The following is a 21,370-nucleotide window of genomic DNA, read 5'->3' on the forward strand; positions in this document are numbered from 1 at the left end:
AGTTCTATTTTACCAACAATTTTTCAAAAGTTTTTTTAAAAAAAGGGATGCCTGGGTGGCACAGTCAGTTAAGCATCTGACTTTTGGTTTCGCAAGCCCCAGTGTCCGGCACCGTCCTCAGTAGGGAGTCTGCCTCAGATTCTCTCTCCCTCTTCCTCTGCCCTTCCCACTCATGTGCATACCCTCTTGCAAATAATTCTTTTTTAAAAAGTTAAAAAAAAATAACTGTGAACAGAAGCCAAACCTAGAGTACCCACCGCATGACTCTAGCCATGTAACGTGCAACACAAGAGCAGGACACGGTCACCCTGAGGGTCAGTGACTAAAAGGGGCACTGGATGTGCTGTTTCTGGACCTGGGCACTGCTTACCCAGCTATGTTCACTTTGAGAGAAATCATTAAACTGTATACTTGTGATTTATACACTTTCCTGTACGCTGCATTTCAAAAACGTTTGCAAAAAACAAACAAAAAAAAAAAAAACAAAAAAAAAAACCAGGAAGCAAGAGATCCAAAGCATTTAATACAGGACTGGAACGCAAATGAGGGTTGGAGGGAAAGAGGAAGAAGTAGAGGCACTCTGGACTGAGAAGGCCTACAACTAAATATTCAGCCGGCTGAGAGGTTCCTGGCAGTCCAGGCAAAAAGCAGAAGCAGCTGAGATCCATAAAGCAAGCATGCGCGTACTCTCCCCACCCACCTGGGTGATGGTCACAGGATAAACATACTTCTCCCAGCCCTAAGCTCTACGAGGACTTTCAACTGCCCAACATCTTCCATAGGCATGGGTGATGAAGAGACCTTCCCCACAGGGTAGCTTTGGGGGTACCCCAGGGGCATGATGCCAGAACCCCACTCTGTCCAGGCATGTGGCTACCGAGCCCGGGATGGGGAACCAGTCAGGTGAGGGTTCAATCCCTCCCTTGCCACCGAGCACTGGCAGGACTCTGGGCATCTGCTCAGCTCCCCACACAGCTTGAAATAAAATCCATCCGTCCCTAATGCAGGGCCTGGCATAAAGCAGGACTCGGTCAAGGTTCCTTCTCCTCCTGCCTGACCCAAGGACAAAGCCGACAGACTCTGGGGATGAGACTTCTTCCTTCTAGAAGACATGCCCGTGTGGAGTGCACTCAGGGATGCCATCAACACTATAGGGAGCAGTGTGTGCATGTGTGCACCTGTAGGTGGATTCGGATGTGCACGGCCATGCATGTGCGTGCGTGCGGAGAGGACACTGACACAGCTAACAGGGAGACTTGGTACCAGGTGCTGCCCTAAGCGCCTATTTTTCAGACAGATACCTGGGAGGCCTACGACTTTAAGAGCACACCCAGAGTCACTCAGCATGTGACAGGGTCAAGGTTAAAACTCAGGCAGGCTGCCTCCAGGCCTAGGCCACATTGCTGCTCCCCACCCACGCTGGTGCCTGGATACTACCCCCTACCAGTCCTGCGTCCTGTTTCCCCAGTCTTGACCAGCAGTTCCCAAGGATATGGTTACTGGGCAGCAGTCATAGGACACGGGAGGACAAGTTGCCTGCCTCCTGGGACTGGGGGCGGGCGGGGTGGCAGGGACCCTGGCCACAGGCGTGAGGCATGATGGGCCAGTCAACAGCGCTGAGTGCAGGGACTGAAGCTGCCATCAGACTGGCTTGTGGGCTACCTGGGGCAGCTCGGGGAAGCCTGAGGCCACCCCAGGGCCTGGGGTGTCCTGGCCTCTCTGCCCAGCCTGGAAGTGGCCTGAGCTGGTCCCAGGGACACAGAGTCACTGTTCCCTCTCCCTACACTCAGGGCTCAACCACCTACACTCAACAGGCCGCATGGGGCCAAATGCTCTTGTTCAGCTACGGAGATGTGTGCACTATTTTAATAGTAGTTATTTAAAATCAGATTAACAATGAATCTTGGAACACTGCATCAAAAACTAATGATATATTTTATGGTGACTAACATAACACGATAAAAAAAAGTTTTAATATTTAAAAAAATACTAAAATCAAGAGATCTCACATGAAAATCTGGATTTCCAGCTTCTCTTGAAAAAAATTCCAAAGATCTGGAGGCACTAGGCCTGAATTCTGAAACACCAACATTGGCGGAGTCCAGTGGCATCTATGCCCACGTTTGTCCAGCACCTGCCACCTCTCCCCAGTCCTCACCGTGCCCTGCTGCCTCACACCTAGCCTAAACTTCACCCATGGGGCTCTGACAGGTGTTCACCCCTTTTGCTTTGACCTCCATGGCACAGACACCCTCAAGGGTAGGGATGAGGTAGGGATGAAGTAGGAGAGGGGTCCTGATTCACAGGAATTAGAAATGGGGAACCAACATGGAGGACATAGGGAGATGGAGAGGAGAAGGGAGTTGAGGGAAATTGGAAGGGGAGATGAACCACGAGAGGCTATAGACTCTGAAAACCAACCTGAGAGTTTTGAAGGGGCAGGGGGTGGAAGGTTGGGGGAGCCAGGTGGTGGGTACTGAGGAGGGCATGTATTGCATGGAGCACTAGTGTGGTGCAAAAACAATGAATTCTGTTACACTGAAAATAAATAAATAAATATAGATATAGATATAGATAGATACATATACATGTATCTATCTATCTATCTATCTATCTATGAAATGGGGAACCATGTCTGTCATGACCAGAGGCATTTGCTAGGACCTCAAATGAGTAAGCAGTGGACATACAGGGGAAACTGCCCAGGAGCGGGGGTGGGGACGGGGACGCTGGCTGCGGTTGCACACTCATTGCCTGCCTCCCTCCCCACTTGCACACGCGCCCCTTTCTTGTCAGCTCTACCCACTACTCAAGTGCCCTCAATGTGTCTGCTGTCCTGCTGCCCGGCCGGTGCACAGACTTCTGCCTGGATGTCTTCCTCTTCAGTCTGCACAAATTTCCTATAAGCCCTTGCCAACAGCTTAGATGTTCTCTCCTATGTGAGCTATGAGTGCGGGAACACTCACCTCTGCCCACACCCTCACCGGGAGCCACCCATGGTCCTGAACTAGTGGCGGCCTGGGAGCAGAGGTCAAAGGAGCACCCAGTGAAGCCAGGTGATTGATCTAGGGCTCCTGCACTCAGCTCCCCATGCTGGGCTCACAGGTGACTGAAGGCCACAGTCAGGAAGAGACACACGGAGGAGAGGAATTCTAAAACTCCCTCCAGAGATCCACAAAACAGGTAAACCCATCCAGCCTCCTCTAGGCTCTAGCCCTTCCTGATCTCCCGGCTCCTGTCCGCTGACATCCTTCTATCTGTCCATCTGTCCAACTACGCTTCACCCCCTCGCACTCACGCCTCACCCTGCTCCCCCCAGGGCTGGAAATGGGCACATCCTACCAGGGCCTACGCAGCTGAACACTCCTCGCCGCCTCCCTCCTCCCCCGCCAGGAGCAAATGCAACAAAGCTGGGAGACCATGTCCTGCCCCACCTTCCTCTAGGGTGCAGACCTGGGCCAGACAGAGAGCAGCGACTTCAGGGCTAGCCCCCATCTCTGAGAGTCCCCCCCCAAACTCAGAACAGACAGGGCCTCCCTGTGAACCCCTCCTCACCATTCACCTGCCCTCCTAGATGGGGCTGGGAGCCAGCAAAGGGAAGTCTGTAGGGCCCCGTGGCACTTCCAAATAGAGGGGATTTGGGGGGAAGAGGGGACACGGACACTGGGATGCAAGGATGAGGAGGAGATAAGCAGGCAGGCTGGAGTCAGGCATGGGAGCAGAGGCCCCAGGGCAGATCTTTGTGGGAGTCTGATGTGCACCACAGGGCTTGGAGGGTGGCCTTGAGGGAGTGTAGTTGAAGAGCCAAGGACCGGCCGCTGTGGTGAGCGCTGACCTCCCATGTTGCTCAGGGGCTTTGGGAAATGGCCACACTGCCCCACAGGGTCTCCGAGTGCTGAGCCTGGTGACAGGACTGGGCTGGGGTGGGGGTGGAGACACAGGCAGCAGGTGACAGTCACCACTGAAGGCCACGAAGACCAAGATTCTGAGCCTACATGCGCACTAGTCTGGGCATACGTCCCACCTGAGCTACTGAGGAGAGGAATGGCCCCCTTTCCTGGGCCTCAGTTTCTCCATCTAGAAAATGGGATGACTGTATGGTCTCTAAGAGACTGCCCTGAGGCCCTGCCCGAGGCACCAGCAGGCCCTGGACCAGAGCCCATATCCCCAGCATGGCCATGGGAGCCCTGCAGGAGACTTTGTGCAGCCTTCGGGTAGAAGATGCCCCTTCACGTCCATCCGGGAGAGAGGATCTGTGGAGCACCGAGGGAAAGCTCACTCCAGCTCAGTGTCCTCGGGCTGCCTTCCCAGCTGTCCACCTCCTGGAGGCCACCTGTACTCAGGCTACAGAGCCTGGCCTCCTACTGCCAGGGGGCCTTGCCCACCCCTCCCCTGGCAGGAGTCCCTCTGGCAGAGCCTGGTAGGGCTGGGAGCAGCCGCCCTGAACTCCCTTAGCCCTCCTGGCACGTCTCGGAAGGGAGCCATGCCAAGAACCAGTTCCAGTAGGTTTGGCAGATCCCTGGAAACCCAGCCAGTGTGCCGGTTCCTCGAGGTCCCAGCCCACGCTCTTCACAAAGCTCCGGCGTTGCCACCAGAGAGGAAACTGGCAGAGGCAGCCTTTCCTGTGGATGAACCTGCTGATGGGCTCAGAGCTGGGCCTTCTTGCCTGCCAGCTCTCCCCCCCAGCAAACCCCTGCTCTCACTCCCCTCGCCCCAGAAGCCCACACCAGAGCAGGAAGTCTCAGGCCATAAGCAGGGCAGCCTGCTGGCGCAGATCCCTGTCCCCAAGGGCCTTGGGCACAGTCCTCAGTCTCTCTGCCACTTCACCAGGCTGGAGAGCGCACCACCGCAGGCACTCGGAAGCAGGTGGGTGGTACAGGTGGCCTTTTTCTGACCCAGGAGGGCCAGCCCAGGGCCATGGCTCTGTGGGCTCCCCAGGGCCCAGCAGGAAAGGGAGGCAGGTGGCATTCCCTCTCAGGCAGATTCCTGAGCAGAGACTTAAGGTCTCTCCTACCATGCTCCCGCTCTCTCTATTTGGGGGACTGTAGGACACGTGGGGGGGGGGGGTGTGTGAGGCCACATCAGGGAAAAGACACAAGGAGGAAAAACCTTAAACTCTCCAGACCTGCAGAGTTTGGGAAGCCCCTTCCTGCTCTCAGCTCTCCTACCAACGTTTGTCAACCCACCATTCCTGCACGGTGTCTATCCAGGCGCCTGGCCCTGCTCCAGGAAACCAACACACGGGGCTGTGACACCGCCTCACCCACCGACAGGCTGACACCAGCCAGGAGGAAGGACTACAGCAAGAGGCAAACCTCACCTCGCCGCTGCCGCCGGGTCCTGGCCAGGGCGGGTCAGCCCCGGGGCGGAGGATCCCCTTCCGGCTGGTGGTAGCCAGCCCCGCGCCCCGCCACAGTGGCCCCCCTGAGTCCCGGGGCGTAAGGGGGCGGCAAACGTGGGACGAGCACTGGGCTTGGAGTCCGGAGCCCCCATCCCACTCGGTCCCCGCTCCGGTCCTCCGGGCCACCACCCTGGACCCCAGATAGGGGGAGCGAGCGGCCTCCGCCTCTCTCGCCGCGAACATGCACGCGCCCGGGGCACCCCGACCCTCGCGCGCCCCCCGCCGCGCCCCCGCGAGACGCATGCGCCGCGCCCTCCTCGCCCGCGGCCCCGCTCGCGGCCCCGCTCCCGGTCCCGCGCTACCTGGGGCGGCGGGCGCGCAGCAGGCGGGCAGGCGGCAGGGCGGCCGCCGGCAGGCGCAGCACCGGGAGAAGGCCCGCGCGGCCGGCATCAGGCCCATGGCGCGCCCGGTGCGGCGGCGCAGGAATGCCCGGCACGCACGCAGGTAGCGTCTTGCCCGCCGCTCGCCTGCCCCGGGCCCCCGGACCCTGCAGGGAGGGCGGGAGGGAGGGCCTGCGCTCTCGAGTTCCCGAGATGCCACGCCTGGAGTTGGCCCTCGGGAGAGCTCCCCGTTCAGACGTCTCACCCTCTTTTCCCCGAATGCTGGATGGGACCAGGCTCCGCAGGAATGAATGCCGGCAGCAGCTCCCAAAGAGGGTCCTTTCCTCCCGGGGCGCCGAGGACTCACTCTAGCAGCTCCTGTTCCCCGCAGGCTGGGAGGCAGGTGTTCCGGTGTAACAGCGGAGGCCCAGGAAGGTCAGGTAATTCATCCGGCCCACCCAGCCTGGGGAGTGCTGAGCTCGGATCTAAAGCGGGGCTCCTGCCTTTGGAGATGGGGCTTGGGACTTAAAAGTCGGGTATCTTGAGCAGCCCTGAGAGCTAGTATTAATGTCCTATTTTACAGACGTAGCGGCTAAAGCCTAGAGCGGTTGTGTAATTTTCCTAAGGTCACGCAGCTAGTAATTGGACAGACCTTCTGTCCAAACCTAAAATGCCCTTCTGCAGAGATGCGTTCTGTCAAAGGCAAGATGGTGTCCCAGGAAAATGAGCCCACAGCCCTGTACTTCCAAAGTTTGAAGAGTGGACAGATAGCTAGAAGGGTGGTGGCTGGAAACGGAGTGTGTGGGGCAGGGATCCCTCTTCTTGCTCCCTTCTGGGGCAAGGATGAGGCAATATGACACTCAGCACAGGCGCAGAACTTAAGGCATTCACCACATTCTAAAACACAGGGTCACAGAACGTGGGCCTGTTGGAAATAAAAATTCCAGCGCAACAAGTGAGCAGGAAGCCCGCGGGTGGAGCCAGTAGCCTACTTTCTCAGGCCTTCCTCTGGGTGACTCTGATCCTGGCCAACACTTGAGAACACTGCTGTGTGCCTCCAGATTTACTTTCCTGGTTATCGGCCCTCTGTGGAGTGGGATAGAAGATCCCTCTCATCTCTTTTGCCCTGCCACGTGCCTTGGCTGCAGAGGGCAGATGTGCTGTGTTTGCTGATGCGTCAGGGCTACCTAGTACTGCGAGTGCACCTGGGAGGCTCAGTCCCTTAAGCATCTGTCTTGGGCTCAGGTCATGATCTCAGGGTCCTGGGATTGAGCCCTGCATCAGGCTCCCTGCTCAGTGAGGAGCCTGCTTCCCCCTCTCTCTCTCTGCCTGCCACTCCCCTTGCTAGTGCGCTCTCTCTCTTTCTGTCAAATAAAGATATAAAATCTTAAAAAGAAAAGAAATCCACTGTTATTAAAAAAGAGAAAGAGAGAGTGCTAAGTACTTTGCATCAGTCTTCTCTCCTGATTCCCCTGACAATCCTGCCAAGAAGACACTCTTATTCCCATTTTGCAGAAAAAGACAGAGAGGGTAACTGGCATACCCAGGGTCACACAAGTGAAGGACAGAGCCAGATCACACGAGACCACAGCCCAGTGCTGAAATCTGTGCTCACTCTGCCTCCTCTCAGGCATCAGTGCAACATCAGACCCACCCTCAGGGCTTGCAGTCCTCTCCAATACCCAGGCAAATGCCCACCAGATAGATGCCAGGCAGCCCTGGCTACTCTGTGGGTCCCTCCTTTCCTGTCACAGTGAGCTGGCTAGGAGGGGCTGCCCCTGTTCCCAGAGCTGGGCACAGAAGTCCAGACATCCACAGGAGAGTGCTGCCCTCTTCACAAGAGCAAGTCTTCTGATCCATGAACATGGGATGTCTTCCTGTTTACTTCGGTATGTTTCAATTTTTTCAACAATCTTTTATCACTTTCAGAGCAGTAAGTTTTTACTTCTTTTGATACATTGATTCCTAACTATTATTTGGGATGCTACTGTAAACAAAGTTGTCTTAATTTCATTTTCAGTTTGCTCTTTGCCCCTGAACAGAAATACAACTCATTTGTGTATGCTGACCTTATATCCTGCAGTCTTGCTGTATTTTTTTGTGATGTCTAATTGTTTTCTAATGGATTTCTTAAGATTTTCTGTACATGAGATCATGTTATCTGCAAATAAGAGATAGATTTACTTCTTTCTTCCTTTCTAATCCAGATGTATTATATGTCATTTTCTTGCCTAACTGCTCTGGCTAGAACCTCCAGAACAGTGCTGATTCAAGTGAGAAAAGTGAGAATGCACATCTTCTTCCTGATCTCAGAGAAGGCTCCAGTATTCTTCCATAAGTATGATGTTGCCTGTGAGTTTTTTTGTAGATACCCTTTGTCAAGTTGAGGAAATTCCTTTCTATCCTTATCCCTAGACCCTGGCAAGTTTTTATTATGGGAGGGTACCAGACTCTATTAAGTGCTTTTTCTGAGTCTACTGAGATGATCAAGTGGTTTTTGTCCTTTCTTCTCTTGATGTATTATACTTGTTTCTTTTCAGGTGTTAAACCACCCTTGCATTCCTGGGATAAATCTCATTCGGTCACGGTGTACTGTCCTTTCATATATTGCTGGATTCAGTTTGTAGGCATTTTGTTGAGGATTTTTATATCCATGAGAGCTATTGGTGCCCTAGCCCTTCTTCTCTCCCTCTGCTGTACCATCAGCCTTTTTTGAATTGCTGTTTTATCTCCCAACTGAAACAAAACAAAACAATCCAATCCTCTCTTTACCTGACTTTGTCTCCAGCTATTGTCCCATTCTTGAAACCCTTGGTTATTCTCACACTCTAATTCCCCTCCTGTTGTCCTTTCTCACGGACCCCCTGTTTTCAGGCTTTATCTCCACTACTGCACTAGAACCATAGGTGCCCAAGGCAGCAGGGAGCTGAGCTCAAACCTGGTCCTCTGCTGTCCCTACACTTTGCTCCAAGGGGTCTCGCCCAGCCTCATGGCTTCAAACCCCTTCTATGTGTCAACAGTCCCCAAATACTTTCTCCAACCCAGTCCTCTCTCCAAGTCTCTAGACTTAAATGTTTAATTGTTTGCTGGACATTTAAACTTAAGTCTCCAACAGGTATCTCAGACTAAGCTCCAGTGTGATCTCTCTATCTGCATGGCAAACACTGCACTTCCTCTGGTCTTTCTCATTTCAGTTAATGACTAATCCATCTCTCCAGCTGCCTGGACCAGAACATCTTGGGATTACCCTTGACTTCACTCATTCCCATATACCTTTCTTCCATTCCAACAGGGAAGTACTACTGCCTTTATCTTAAAATATATCAAGAATTCGATTCCTTCTCATCATCAGGACCATCTGGGACCAAGCTGTCATCATCTCTCACTGGCATTATTGAATGATGAGCCCCTAACTGATCTCCCTGTTTCTGTCCTTGCCTGCCGTCTTTGATCCAGTCTCAACATGTGGCCGAAGGGATCCTGTCAGAACCCAAGTCAGGCTCTGCCATTCTTTGTTCAAAACCCGCCCATGGCACCAAGGTGCTCAGGAAAAGCAAGAGTCACCATGACCCCAAGGCCCCACCAATTTACATCCCCACCGCCTCTCTGACCCGTTTCCCGCTCACTCTCTCTTCGCAGACTCTGCTCCAGGCACACTGGCTTCCTTGCTGCTCTTCCCACGTGGACACTGCTGCCTCTGCCTCCGGAATTCTCTGTTCAGATATATGTGTAATTCACCCTTTCATCTCCTTTACTCAAAGACCATGAAACTCTGACCCCGTCATTCTTGCTTGTCCTCCCCACCTTATCTTTCTCCACTGAACTCAATGGGTTTCCTTATCTGACTCGTTCCCAGGTTTCTCCACAATGAGGGCAGGGACCTTGTCTGTCCTGCTCACTGTTGTATCCCCAGCCCCTAGAACACATTCCCAAGTGAACGAATGACTGGTGGAATGAATGAATGAGTGCCCAGACAAGAGGAACCGCAGTCAGGGCCGCCTGTGAGCAGACCATCCGTGGTAACAGGCTCCGCTGACCCCGTGTGTCTGCCCCCCCACCTGCCCCGCTTGCTCTGTGGGGACAGCCGGGCACTCCCCTGACTGCAGCAGGCACACTGCCCATTCCCGCCTGTCAGAGGAGGCCCGCTCTGCGCCAGAGCAAACACACTTGAAAGGGCTCACAGACTCCGTGATTAACAGCGAAAGAAGGACTGATCCTCCAAGCCTCCTTTCCAGGGGAACCCAGGCTAATAACAGCTTTGCCAGGAAAGCAGCAGAGGCTGACTGCGCCCACCTAGGAGTGCCCACGACTTGCCCAGACATGTCGGCCATCGCTAAGCCCTGGGATTTTTGCATTTCCTCCACGCTTCGGGTAGAAAGGAGATAAGCGCCTTTGATGGCGGTTCCTGTTTTAATTCTTACTTGCTCTTCAGCTCACAGCTTGAAGAATTTGATAAAGGCTGAGGGGCAGAGGGAGGGATGGATCTGGACCGTTAACCACCCACACTTGGCAGGCGCTCCCTAGGGCACACATTTCCACCAGGGACGTGCGTAGAAATGGAGCTGCTGGGGCCTGGGTGTGCATGGTGTCCGATGTCACAGATGCCACGGGCTTCCCCAGCGAGACACACAGTTGCCTGGAGCGCTCAGTCCTGCTCACCACTTGGAACCACCCAGTTTCCCTTTAGCCTTTCTGGCGGGTAGAGCGCTTTTCCACGCACCTCCCTGCTCACCAGTGCGGTCGAGCGCCACTGCCTGGGTTCGCTGGTCGCGAGCAGTTCTATTTCGGTGAAGGGGCTGTTCGAGTCTCCTGCCCAGGCTTCTGCCATCTTGCCAGTCTTTGCAGGAGTTTGAGGAATAAATCGTCCGATAGCTGCATGTGCAGCAGACCCCTCCCGCCCTGTAAGCTTGTCTTTTCATTTTCTTAATCTGCCTTTCGAGAACAGACATCCTTCATTCTGTGGAGGACAATTGATCACATTTTTCCTACAAGACTGAGGACTTTTTGAATCTCTCCCTACCCCAAGGTCAAGATGACATTCTCCTCTCTCCAGTTCCGAGCTGGCACTGTCATAATCAAAGTCCAGCTGCAGGGAAGTCTGCCTCTGGGCTCTACTTCATTCCACAGGTCCAATTTCAACCGTCCTGCGCTGAAGGAAGTCTGGGAAGGCTGCAGAAATCCCTGAGTGGGCTTGGGTCTGGGGTCAAAGCCGCTGCAGACGCCAGGGGCAGGGAGGCCAAGGCTAACGGTGTGAGGCCATTTATGCCGCACAGGAGAGCACCTGACTTTGATATTCTATCAACTCTCCTCCATGAGGATCCGTGGCTCTAGGGAAGGTGGTCAGGGAGGCTGCAGCTGGCAATGGCAGAGGAGAGAGGGCGAGGGGAGGCGTGAGGAAGGGGCTCAGCCTATAGCGCACCCAGTGTCTGGAGATGGGCTCCGAGCCCCACAGGCGAGCTTCAGCCCCTGCCTGACTCTCCACCATTCAGACACTGTGTGGGGGAGAGAGGACGTCCACAGCTCGAACGGTCACAGGCCAGAAGCCCCCGGTCTCCACATCAGCAGGGAGTGGAGCCCCAGCCCAGGCACCATGGAGACCCCTTCTGAAAGCTCTTTCATGATGACTGTGGAGGGACACCAACCTATAGGAACAGCAGCTGTACAACAGGGGCCACACACAACCTATAGAAACAGCAGCTGCACAACAGGGGCCACACTTCCTTGCTCTCGCACCTCACATCCCTCAGCAAAGCTCAGCAGCAACAACTTCAGAACACACCTGTGGCTGACCTCTCCTCACCGTCTCCTCCACTCCCACACCAGCCCGGATCCCTGTCACCCGTGTCTGAGGGCTGTTTCAGCATGCTACATCCGCTCTTGTCTCTCGATGCTCCACCCTCATGCGGTGGCCAGGCAGCCCTTTATAAATCTAAGTAAGGGCATATCTATCGCCACTCAGAGCCCTCCTGGTGCCCCATCTATTTAGAATAAAATCTGAGATCTCCAGCATGTCCCCAAGGCCTCGATGACCTCACCTGCCCTCTATCTTCCACTCTCCCATCCTCGCTCCCTCAGACCCACTCGCCTTCCTGAGATTCCCTGTGCTCACATCACTCATGACCACCTCAGGGCCTTTGCATTTGCTGACGACTGCTCTGCCTGAATACTCCTCATCCAGCATTCCGCTGGCTCTCCTGGCCACTTCATTGAGATGGCTGAGCGACAGCGTCTAACCCAGCGTCCCCTCTCATCCTACGGAGCTTTACTTCATTATGCTTCTCGCTACCAAACATCATGTGACACCTTTACATGAGAGGATGGAGAGGGCGGAGGAATTCTCTATGTTGTTTATCACTGAATTCCTAGCACCTGGGATAAGTCCAGGAACACTTCAGGCATCCAATAAGTGCTCTTAAGGCGGAAGGGAGTAGACGGCAGCCACTGCTGTCAAATGGGGACACGGGAGCAGGCTGTGTGGGCAGCCCTACATGGCTGCAGGGAGCACGGCAGGGGGATGGGCCCCAGGCCTAGTGCACACCACCGCATGAACACCTGCTGTCCAGCAGGGCCCTGTGCACAGGGAGGCAGGTACGCACCCTCCACAGTATTCTTGCTGGAGGAGGCCATGTTTTGAAATGTTGCCCTGATGTCCCCTGCTGCTGCCCCCTGGGTGCACGGGAGGTGTGACTCCTGGCGGCTGGCAGCAGAAGACCAGACTGGCCTACCCGCTGGAGGCTGCTCGGGACACAGCCGGCAAGCCCTGGGCAAGAGGGGTCTTTGCAGGCTCGGTGCAGAGCTGGGGAGGGGGGCAAGATTACCTGAAGGCAAGGGTTCTAGAGGGTGAGCATGCGATCTACGGGCAGTACCTCCGCCAAGTGGGGCCCAGATGACCCGGCGGATGGCCTGCACCCAGTCCTCCATGTCGCGCTGGGAGCTGGCCATGAGCAGGAGCGCCTCGGGGTTGGCCGGCACCTTCTCCCGCTCCCCGGCACCACCTGCAAGACAGGAGACACAGGCTTACTACAGGGACTCCTCCTGCACAACCGTGATCCGGGGTGCAGGCTCCTACCGCACCCTCCACCCCCCTGGGGCGGGGTAGGAGAAGGCCGCCTCTCCCAGACCGGCTCAAACTTTCTGGTTCCGATTTGTCAGCCCCCACGTCCCACTCTGCCTACCCCTTTCACACTTTTTGAAGCCTTTCCAGGTTTCAGTGTTCTCCTTTGGTCTTTGTTACATTTCTACCTCAAAACGGAAATCATTAGTGCACCTGGGCACTGTTAGGGAAAAAGCGCTCTGATCTGAGGCCAGCCGGGAGAAGTGCAGAACCCAGAGCACCCTGGCTATGTATTTTGTTTTGTGATCGCTTTCTGCCTCCTAGTCCTCAGGGCAACACTGCTCTGTGGTTTTTGTTTGTTTGTTTTTTTAAGATTTTATTTATTTATTTGACAGAGAGAGAGAACACAAGCATGGGGAGTGGGAGAGGGAGAAGCAGGCTTCCCGCAGAGCAGGGAGCCCGATGCGGGGCTCGATCCCAGCACTCCAGGATCATGACCTGAGCCGTAGGCAGACGCTTAACGACTGGGCCTTAACTTGGGCTCTGACATCGCAGCCGCCCTCCTTCCCCAGCCTGACGGTGAGACCTGACTCTCCAGAAGTAACACTACAGAGGCTCGACATTAAACCAGCGTGGAGCAAAACATTCCAGCATCCTCCACCTATTCCCCCTACTCACAGCTAGACACTGGGTCGTTTAATCTAAAGGCAGAGGGTGGCAAAGCTCTGACAGATGTTCATTAGGTGAATTTGTCCCTAATTCTTGCTCCTGTGGTTCTTACATTTTCATGTGTAAATGACCTAATCTTTGGGATGTACCCACAACCCAGTTATACTGAACTTTATAGGTGACTTAAGGGATGTTCTAGAATAATCTTGTTTTTGTTCATCCCCAACATCCCGCAATATGTAACTCCCCCATGTATTGGCTTGTGGCCCCAGAACCTCAGACCCTACACAGGACTGTCTGCGGGGGTCGGCAAGGGGAGTGTGAATCCCAGAGACCTGGGTTCTTGAGGGGCTGAGACAGCAGTTAGGGAGAACAGTGAGACCCAGGACACCTGTTGCTAGAGCCCGCAGCCCCGGGACGGAGACCAGACAGGAGCAAGTGCTTTCTGAGCACTTGGTACCTGCTTGGGACTCTTCTAGAAGCTGCAGACACTTAAGTGGACAAAGCCTACAGACACACCAGCCCTCCTAGGATACTTTCATCTTCACAAAGACTGTGGAAGGAGGTACTATTAATTTATGCATTTTTAGATGGGGAAAGGAAGACACCGAGTGATTCCAGAACTGGCTTGACAGGCCTGTCTGAGAGCTAGAGCACGGGCGGGTGTGTCCCAAAGCTTAGGAGGGTGGCAAGCAAGGAGACAAGTTTGCCTTGCCGGGGTCCCAGGATGCCTTCTGCACACTCAGGCCCTGTCCCTGCTGGGCAGCAGGGCTGTGGAGGTGGAGGGGAGGGGAGCCAGGGACAGAGAGAGGAGAGCCTAAAGCCAGACAGGTGGTACCCAAGGCTCAGTGGGCTGCCACTGAGGTGGGGAGGGTGGGGGAGGAGAAGCCAGATGCCACCAGGAAGCTTCTCTGAACGCATCTCAAGAGAACTCAGAAGAAAGGGATCTAGGACTCCCAAGAATTTGTTGTAGTTACTTGCTTGTCCTCAATATGCACTTTCGTACTTCATCTTGACTTCTTGTTTTAAATTCTTTTTCTTCAAGGGAGCCGCTCCTGTCACATAAGCTTCATTTGAATTCCCACCAAACTTGTCTCCATCCTGCCCAGAGGTCGTCAGGCTCTCTCCCGCCCAGCTGCCCTCCTGCCACTCTGAGCCTGCACGTCTTCTTGAATGTTGATGTGTGCATATTTTTATATACCCATGTTCAACTTTTAAGAAATGGCCACAACCGACTTCCCCAGCGAGGGCACCATTCCGCTGCCAGCCAGCAGAGGACGAGAGCTCCAGACTTCACTGGCCAGCACCTGGGCTTGTCCGTCTTCCTACTCCCGGCCACTCTGATGGGTGTGCAGAGGGACAGCGCCGTGCTTGAATTTCCAGCTCTCAAACGACGAATGATTATGGACACCTTTTATGCACTTCACTGCCACCTGTGTCTCTCCTTCAGTGAAATCTCTGTTGAAATCATTTGTCCATTTTTTGAAATGGATTGTTCATTTTTGCCTCATTGAGTTTGGAGAGTTCTTTACATATTCCGGATACAAGTCCTTTATCCTCTCTGTGCTCTGCAAATCTTTCTCCCATCTGTGCCTCTTTTTTTGTTCTCTTAAGAGGGTCTTTACAAGAGCAGAAGGTTTTTTTTGTTTTTTGTTTTAGATTTTTATTTATTTATTTGACAGAGATCACAAGTAGGCAGAGAGGCAGGCAGAGAGAGAGGAAGGGAAGCAGACTCCCTGCTGAGCAGAAAGCCAGATGCGGGGCTCAATCCCAGGACCCTGAGATCATGACCTGAGCCGAAGGTAGAGGTTTTACCCCAGTGAGCCACCCAGGTGCCCCAAGAGCAGAAGTTTTTAGTTTTAGTGAAGCCCAATGTATCCATTGTTCTTCTTTTAGTGAGTGGCACGGAATGAACTTTATTCTTTGGCATACGGATGTCTAGTTTTTCCAGCACCATTGGAAGAACAAACTGTCAGTTCTCTGTTGACTTGCCAGTGCACCCACTTGCAATTGGTACCAGGGTCATACTGGCCTCACAGAATTACCTGGTAGCTCTTCCCACCTTTTCTTTTTTGGGGAAGCATTTGTGTACAGTTGCTATTATTTTATACTTTTAATATTTGGTAGAATGCAATGGTGAAGCCACCTAGACCTCAAGTTTCTTTGTGGGAAGGTCTTTAATAACAGATCCAATTTCTTTAATACATACTTGTATTTCTTCTTGAGTGAGCTTTGGTAGTTTGTGTTTTGCAAGGAATTTCTTTCATCTAAGTTGTCAGATGTACTAGAAAGATGTACGGAAAGATGTCCGTACTATGGGCACCTGGGTGGCTCAGTGGGTTAAAGCCTCTGCCTTTGGCTCAGGTCATGATCCCAGGGCCCTGCGATCAAGCCCCACATCGGGCTCTCTGCTTGACAGGGAACCTGCTTCCCTTTCTCTCTCTCTGCCTGCCTTTCTGCCTACTTGTGATCTCTGTCTGTCAAATAAATAAATAAAAATTTTAAAAATGGAAAAAAAAAGATGTCCGTAATATACCCTTATTATGTTTTTAATATTTGGAGAATCGGGAGCAATGTCACCTCTCTCATTTCTGATGTTGACAGTTTATATCTTCTTTTTTCCCTCCGATCAGTATTGCTAGAGGTTTACCAATTTTTTGATCTCAAAAACCTAGCTTTTCTCTTTTATAGATTTTGTTTATTGTGTTTCTGGTTAACAAACTTTTTTTTTAAAGGGCTAGATAGTAAATATTTTAGTTGTCGCGCCATATGGTCTCTGCTTGGCTCCACCTGCTCCTCGGTTAGAGCTAAAAAGCAGCCGCAGCCAATATGTAAACAAAAGGGCACACTGGTGTTTGTGTAAAACTTTATTTCCAAAAAGGAGGAGCCAGCCGCAGGCTGTAGTCTGCAGATGTGTACTCTGTGCAGTTCACCGACTGTATCTCTGATCTTTAGGACTTCTTTTCATCTATCTCCTTTGGGTCTCATTGGGTCTCCCTTTTCTAGTTGCTTACGGTGATGAGTGCTATGCTTGTCCTAAGTACTGCTTACAGGCTCTCCCCAAATTTTGGTATCTTGTGTCGTGTTCATTTTAATTCAGCTCAAAATACTTTCAATTCAAAATAACTTCCCTTTGCATTTCTTCTTTGACCTATGAGTTATTTGGAAGTGTGTCAGTCTCCATTTGGGGGAATTTGCCAGAAATCCTTCTTTTATTGATTCCTCATTTAATCCCATTTGGTCAGATAACACATGTACGATTTGAATCCTTTACCACTTGGTTTTGCCTCAGAATATGGTCTGGCCTGGTCAGTGTTCTCTGAGCACTGTTTCTCATGAGAACCTGGCTGCCACCTTCATTTGGGCTTCATTTACATGTAATGTGTCTTTTTTCTTTTTCAGCTTCTGAGCAATTTGATTGTGACATGCCTCAGTATGGTTTTCTTCATGTTTCTAGTACTTAGGACTCATCGAGCTTCTCAGATTTCTTGGTTTATAGTTTTCATAAAATTTGGGAAACGTGGGTCTTCAGATATTTTTTCTGTCCCCTCTTCCCATTTTGAGATTCCAAGTACATGAATATTAGCAACCGGAAAGCTATCCTACAGCTCACTGATGCTCTGTCTATTCTTGTTAAATTCTCTTTTCTCTGTGTTTTATTCTTGGATAGTGTGGTAGGTAGTACGACAGTCCCCAAAGACACCTGCTTCCTAGGCCCGGGGACCTGGGGCTGTGTTAGGTGACAGGGCAAAAAGGAATCAGGGTTGCAGATGGAATTAAGTTTGCTCATCAGTTGGGCCTTAAGGTAGGACTTGCCCCTGGGTTATACAGATGGGTCCACTGTAACCACAAGCCTCTCTAGAAGTAGAGGAAGGAGAGTCGGAACTATGACCACATACAGGAGACAGTGATGCAACATGAGGGATGGATTGGCCATTTCTAGCCACAAAGATGGAGAAAGGGGACCAGCAGTGGAGGGAGACTGGCAGCTTCTGGAAGCTGGAAAAGTCAGGAAAATGGATTCTCCCTTAGAGTCTCCCAAAGGGAACTCAACCCTACTGACACCATGATTTAAGCCCAAGGAGACCTGTGACTGACTTCTGATCTACAGAGCAAAAGATAATACATTTGTGTTGTTCAAGCCATAGAGTTTTTCGTAATTTGTTATAGCAGCAACAGAGAACTAATACAGACCATTTTGATTGCTACCTTCAATTTACCGATCTTTTTATCATGTTCTCTAAGCTGTCATTAATCCTATCCAGTATATGTTTATCTCACACATTGTAAGTTTGAGCTCTAGAAGTTTGATTTGGGTTTTTTTAAAAAAAAAAAAATAGCTTTCATGTCTCTACTTCACTTTTTGAACCTGTGAAATACAGGTGATAAAAACTGTTTTAATGTCTCTTGTCTGCTAATTCTAAGAGTGTCATTTCTAGGTTGATGTCAGATGGTTGATTCTTCTCATTGTGGGTCCTATTTTCTTGTTGCTTTGCAGGTCTGATATTTTTTATTAGGTACCAGACACTGTGATTCCTAATTGGAGTGTTTGAACATCTGTGTATCCCTCTAAATATTCTTGAGTCCTGTTCTGGGATGAAGTTAGGTTACATGGAAAGTGTTTGATCTTACAGACTTTGCTTCTAAGGTTTCTTAGGTGGGTCTAGAACACTCAGGAGACAGCTAATTATTTCCCCACTGCAAAGGAAAACCCCTTTGTGTTTTCTGTGCAGCCCCATGAGTCACGAGGCTTCCTAGGAGGGCAGGTGGGACAGGCACTATTCCCTGCTCTGCGTGACAGGGCACACTTCTGCCTGGAATCCCTTCTAGTGGTTCTTTCCTCAGGCTCAGGTCATTTCCTCACATGTACATAGTGATGAGTTCTCGAGCAATTTTCTCTCTGTGAGCTTTTCCCCCCCTCTTTTTCAGTATTCCATCCTGAAAACTCTAGATGCTTTGGTCTCTCTGTCTCTAAGCTCTGGGTCCTTTATATATGGAGTCTAATGGGCTCCACCTGGATTTCCCCTTTCTGCATCACAGCCTGGAACTTTCTCAAGGCAGTGAGCTGGGGCATGTGTAGGGCTCGCGTTGTTTGCTTCCCATCTTTTGGGGATCACAGCCCTTCACTGCCTAATGTTTAGAATCTTAAATATGGTTTCATATGATTGGTCCTTTTGGGGGGGGAGTTGTTTTAGGTGAGAGAACAAATTGGTCCCTCTTGCTCCTTCCTATCGAGAAGTGAAGGTCCTGCTACCACATTTAAAGACCTATGATAGGGGTGCCTGGGTGACTTAGTGGGTTAAGCCTCTGCCTTCGGCTTGGGGCGTGATCTCAGGATCCTGGGATCGAGCCCCACATCGGGCTTTCTGCTCAACAAGGAGCTTGCTTCCCCCACCTCTCTGCCTGCCTCTCTGCCTACTTGTGATCTCTCTCTCTCTCTGTCAAATAAATAAAATCTTTAGAAAAATAAAGACCCACATATGTCATGTAAAACACTATACAAGCTGCTTAATACAAATGGCCACACTTAGTCCTCATGAACTCTGTAGGAAGGAGTATTACTGGCCTCATTTTACAGATGAATAAACTGAAGCTCTGAGAAGTTACACATTTAGCTCACAAGCAAACCAGCGGAAGGGCCAGGATTTAAACCTAGGTTTGGTCACCTACACACTCATTCTCCTCTGGCAGTGGAAGGCAATGCATGGAAGAGAAAACAGGTCATTAAGGCAAACTCTGGGTTTGTTTTCGTTTTTATTTTTTTACAGCCTTCGATTATTTATGTAGACTTTTTTCTTTGCTGCTTAGGAAAGACGTGTATTAGCTTTAAAGAAAAAAAGTCTTAATAGCCAATTATTTTAGGAAGAAGTGCATCATGAAAGGGTCTCTTGCTATTATTTTTGGTTTCCCCCCATCCTTTCCTAAACCAGTCTGTGTGACCACTGTGTTTCCAGCCCAACCTGACAGGTGTGTGGACCTCTGAGCCCAGCCTGGGGCTCACCCTCGATCCCACCAGGGGCGGCACGGGAACTTGGCATCCCCAAGTGTCAGTCACACCCCACACCCCAGAGGCTGAAGGAAATGTAGGTTGGCTACTACATTTTCGGAGGAATAAAAGGAGATACTCCCCTCACTTAGCACCTGGCCTCTAACAAGCACCCTCTCAATGTGAGCTTTTACTGTCACACTCAATTAACGATGACAGAAAGCAGAATTTTCCCACCTAAGCACTACTGATATTTCCCTCCTGGGGTCGCAGCCGGTGGTCTCGTGCACAGGAGAACGTTTAGCAGCATCGGCCTCTTCCTGCTAGATACCCCTAGCAGCCTGTCCCTCTCTCCCAGGCTAGCCACCAACACAGTCCCCATATGTTGCTCAGTGTCCCTTGGCGGGCAAAACAGCCCCCAGTAAGCATCAGATAGAGATCAACCAAAGGCATGCTTCCTCCAAATCAGAATGTCTTTTACGATTCTACAGTGTGCGACATCCCACACCAGGCATAGCTGGTCTGATGACCGCCATGACTTGTCTCATGCCAGCCTCCTCTCATGTTCCCACCTTAGTGCCCGGCAATCAGGTACCTCGGGCAGAAAGTTGGGGTCACCTGGCCTTTTCCCTCCCCTTGTCCCCACATTGACCCACACTGTCCTCTGGTGGGCTCACACAGTCTCGGGACTTTCTGCGATGACCATGCCATTCCCATGGTGATAGTTTCCCAGTTCACTGTCCCCTCCCTGCCCTCCAGACCCACTACCTACTGCCTGGGATGTCTCCAGGCACCTCCCACCCACCCAGTAGGAAATCCACTCTGGGTCTGCCCCCCCCACCCCTGTCTGGTCCAAGCGACTCCCTCTTCTAGCTACTCAAGTGGAAACCAGAGGCATCCTCAGCTCTGCTCTCTCACCTTTCAGACCCAGGTCTACCAGTAAGTTCCATTCGTTCCTCTGTCAAAAGATATTCAAAATCTGACCACTTTTCACTGTGCTACCTGGTTCTGGCCACCTCCTTTCACTACCGGATCACTGGGGTCATCTCCAGGCCCTCCTTTCCCAATAAGGCAGCCACAGTGGCCCAGTAAGACCCAAACCAGCTCACAGGCCTCTGCTCAAAGCCAAAAGTGTCCCTCGCAGCAGGGTCCCTCTAATGATCTCCCAGACCTCTCCCTCCCACCCCCACCATTGCCCTGCCCCAGCCCCACTAGCCTTCCTACTGCTCCTCTGACTCCATGGGGGCTCTCTCCTTAGCTCTCATTAGTCCCAGTATTCAAATCACTGGGCACACTCTTGCCTGAAGGTCTCTGCACCTGCCCTTGCCGTTACTATTGCCCCTGGAAGCTGTTCTCCCAAAAACAACCTTGCCTCTTTCAGGTCTGTCCTCAAATGTCACCTTCTTGGGGCATCTGTCCTGATCACCCTATTTAAACATCTTCACCCACCGTAACCCATGCCCCTTCCTGGCCTTGATTTTTCCATAGCACCTGGCACAATCCAGTACACATATAGTTCATGTGTTCACATGATATGTTTATGTACACTGTTTATTTTTGGCCTACCCCCACTCTGTCTATCTCAGCAGCAACGCCAGCACACCAAGCAGTGCGTAGCTGGGGAGGGCCGGCAGAGAGTCTGTGATGAATGGAAGGTTAATTGCAGCAGAACCAAGGTGAAGGGCACACAAAGCACTCGCTCGAAGGTGGGTGTGATATCAACGAGTGGGTGAGCATCCCGTCTGAACACCCACAAAGGAAGCGGTGCCGTGATCCCCATCTTACAGGAAAGGAAGCTGAGGCCCAGAGATGTTTAGAAGCATGTCCAAGCTGTGACATCAGTGAACTAGGACCCTGGGCAGACTGGTTCCTGATCCTGTCCCCACTCTGTTCCAAGGGACCCACCCCAGGTGACCCTTCCAGGACTTCAGCCCTGCTTT

At 51.9% G+C, this 21,370-nt stretch overlaps 1 protein-coding gene and 1 long non-coding RNA gene across 9 annotated transcripts in view; one reads left to right on the forward strand and one right to left on the reverse strand.

Annotated features, from left to right (window-relative positions):
- Positions 1-21,370, reverse strand: part of ARHGAP22 (Rho GTPase activating protein 22) — a 165,042-nt gene that overhangs the window by 13,496 nt on the left and 130,176 nt on the right. For 5 of the 8 annotated variants that reach the window (XM_059397983.1, XM_059397987.1, XM_059397984.1 and 2 more), the window contains one exon: positions 12,540-12,716. In XM_059397983.1, the coding sequence (XP_059253966.1) occupies positions 12,540-12,716 (177 nt within the window). Of the gene's footprint in view, positions 1-5,320; positions 5,644-12,539; positions 12,717-21,370 lie in introns of those variants that run through there. The other 3 variants (XM_059397985.1, XM_059397990.1, XM_059397986.1) reach the window with 2 other exon arrangements.
- LOC132016580 (uncharacterized) lies at positions 5,734-16,975 on the forward strand. Its single transcript, XR_009403950.1, has 3 exons — positions 5,734-5,845; positions 6,018-6,161; positions 14,490-16,975. It is a non-coding gene; the product is annotated as an uncharacterized LOC132016580 (long non-coding RNA).

The sequence above is a fragment of the Mustela nigripes genome, chromosome 4 (assembly GCF_022355385.1).
Source record: "Mustela nigripes isolate SB6536 chromosome 4, MUSNIG.SB6536, whole genome shotgun sequence".
NCBI classification, from domain to species: domain Eukaryota; kingdom Metazoa; phylum Chordata; class Mammalia; order Carnivora; family Mustelidae; genus Mustela; species Mustela nigripes.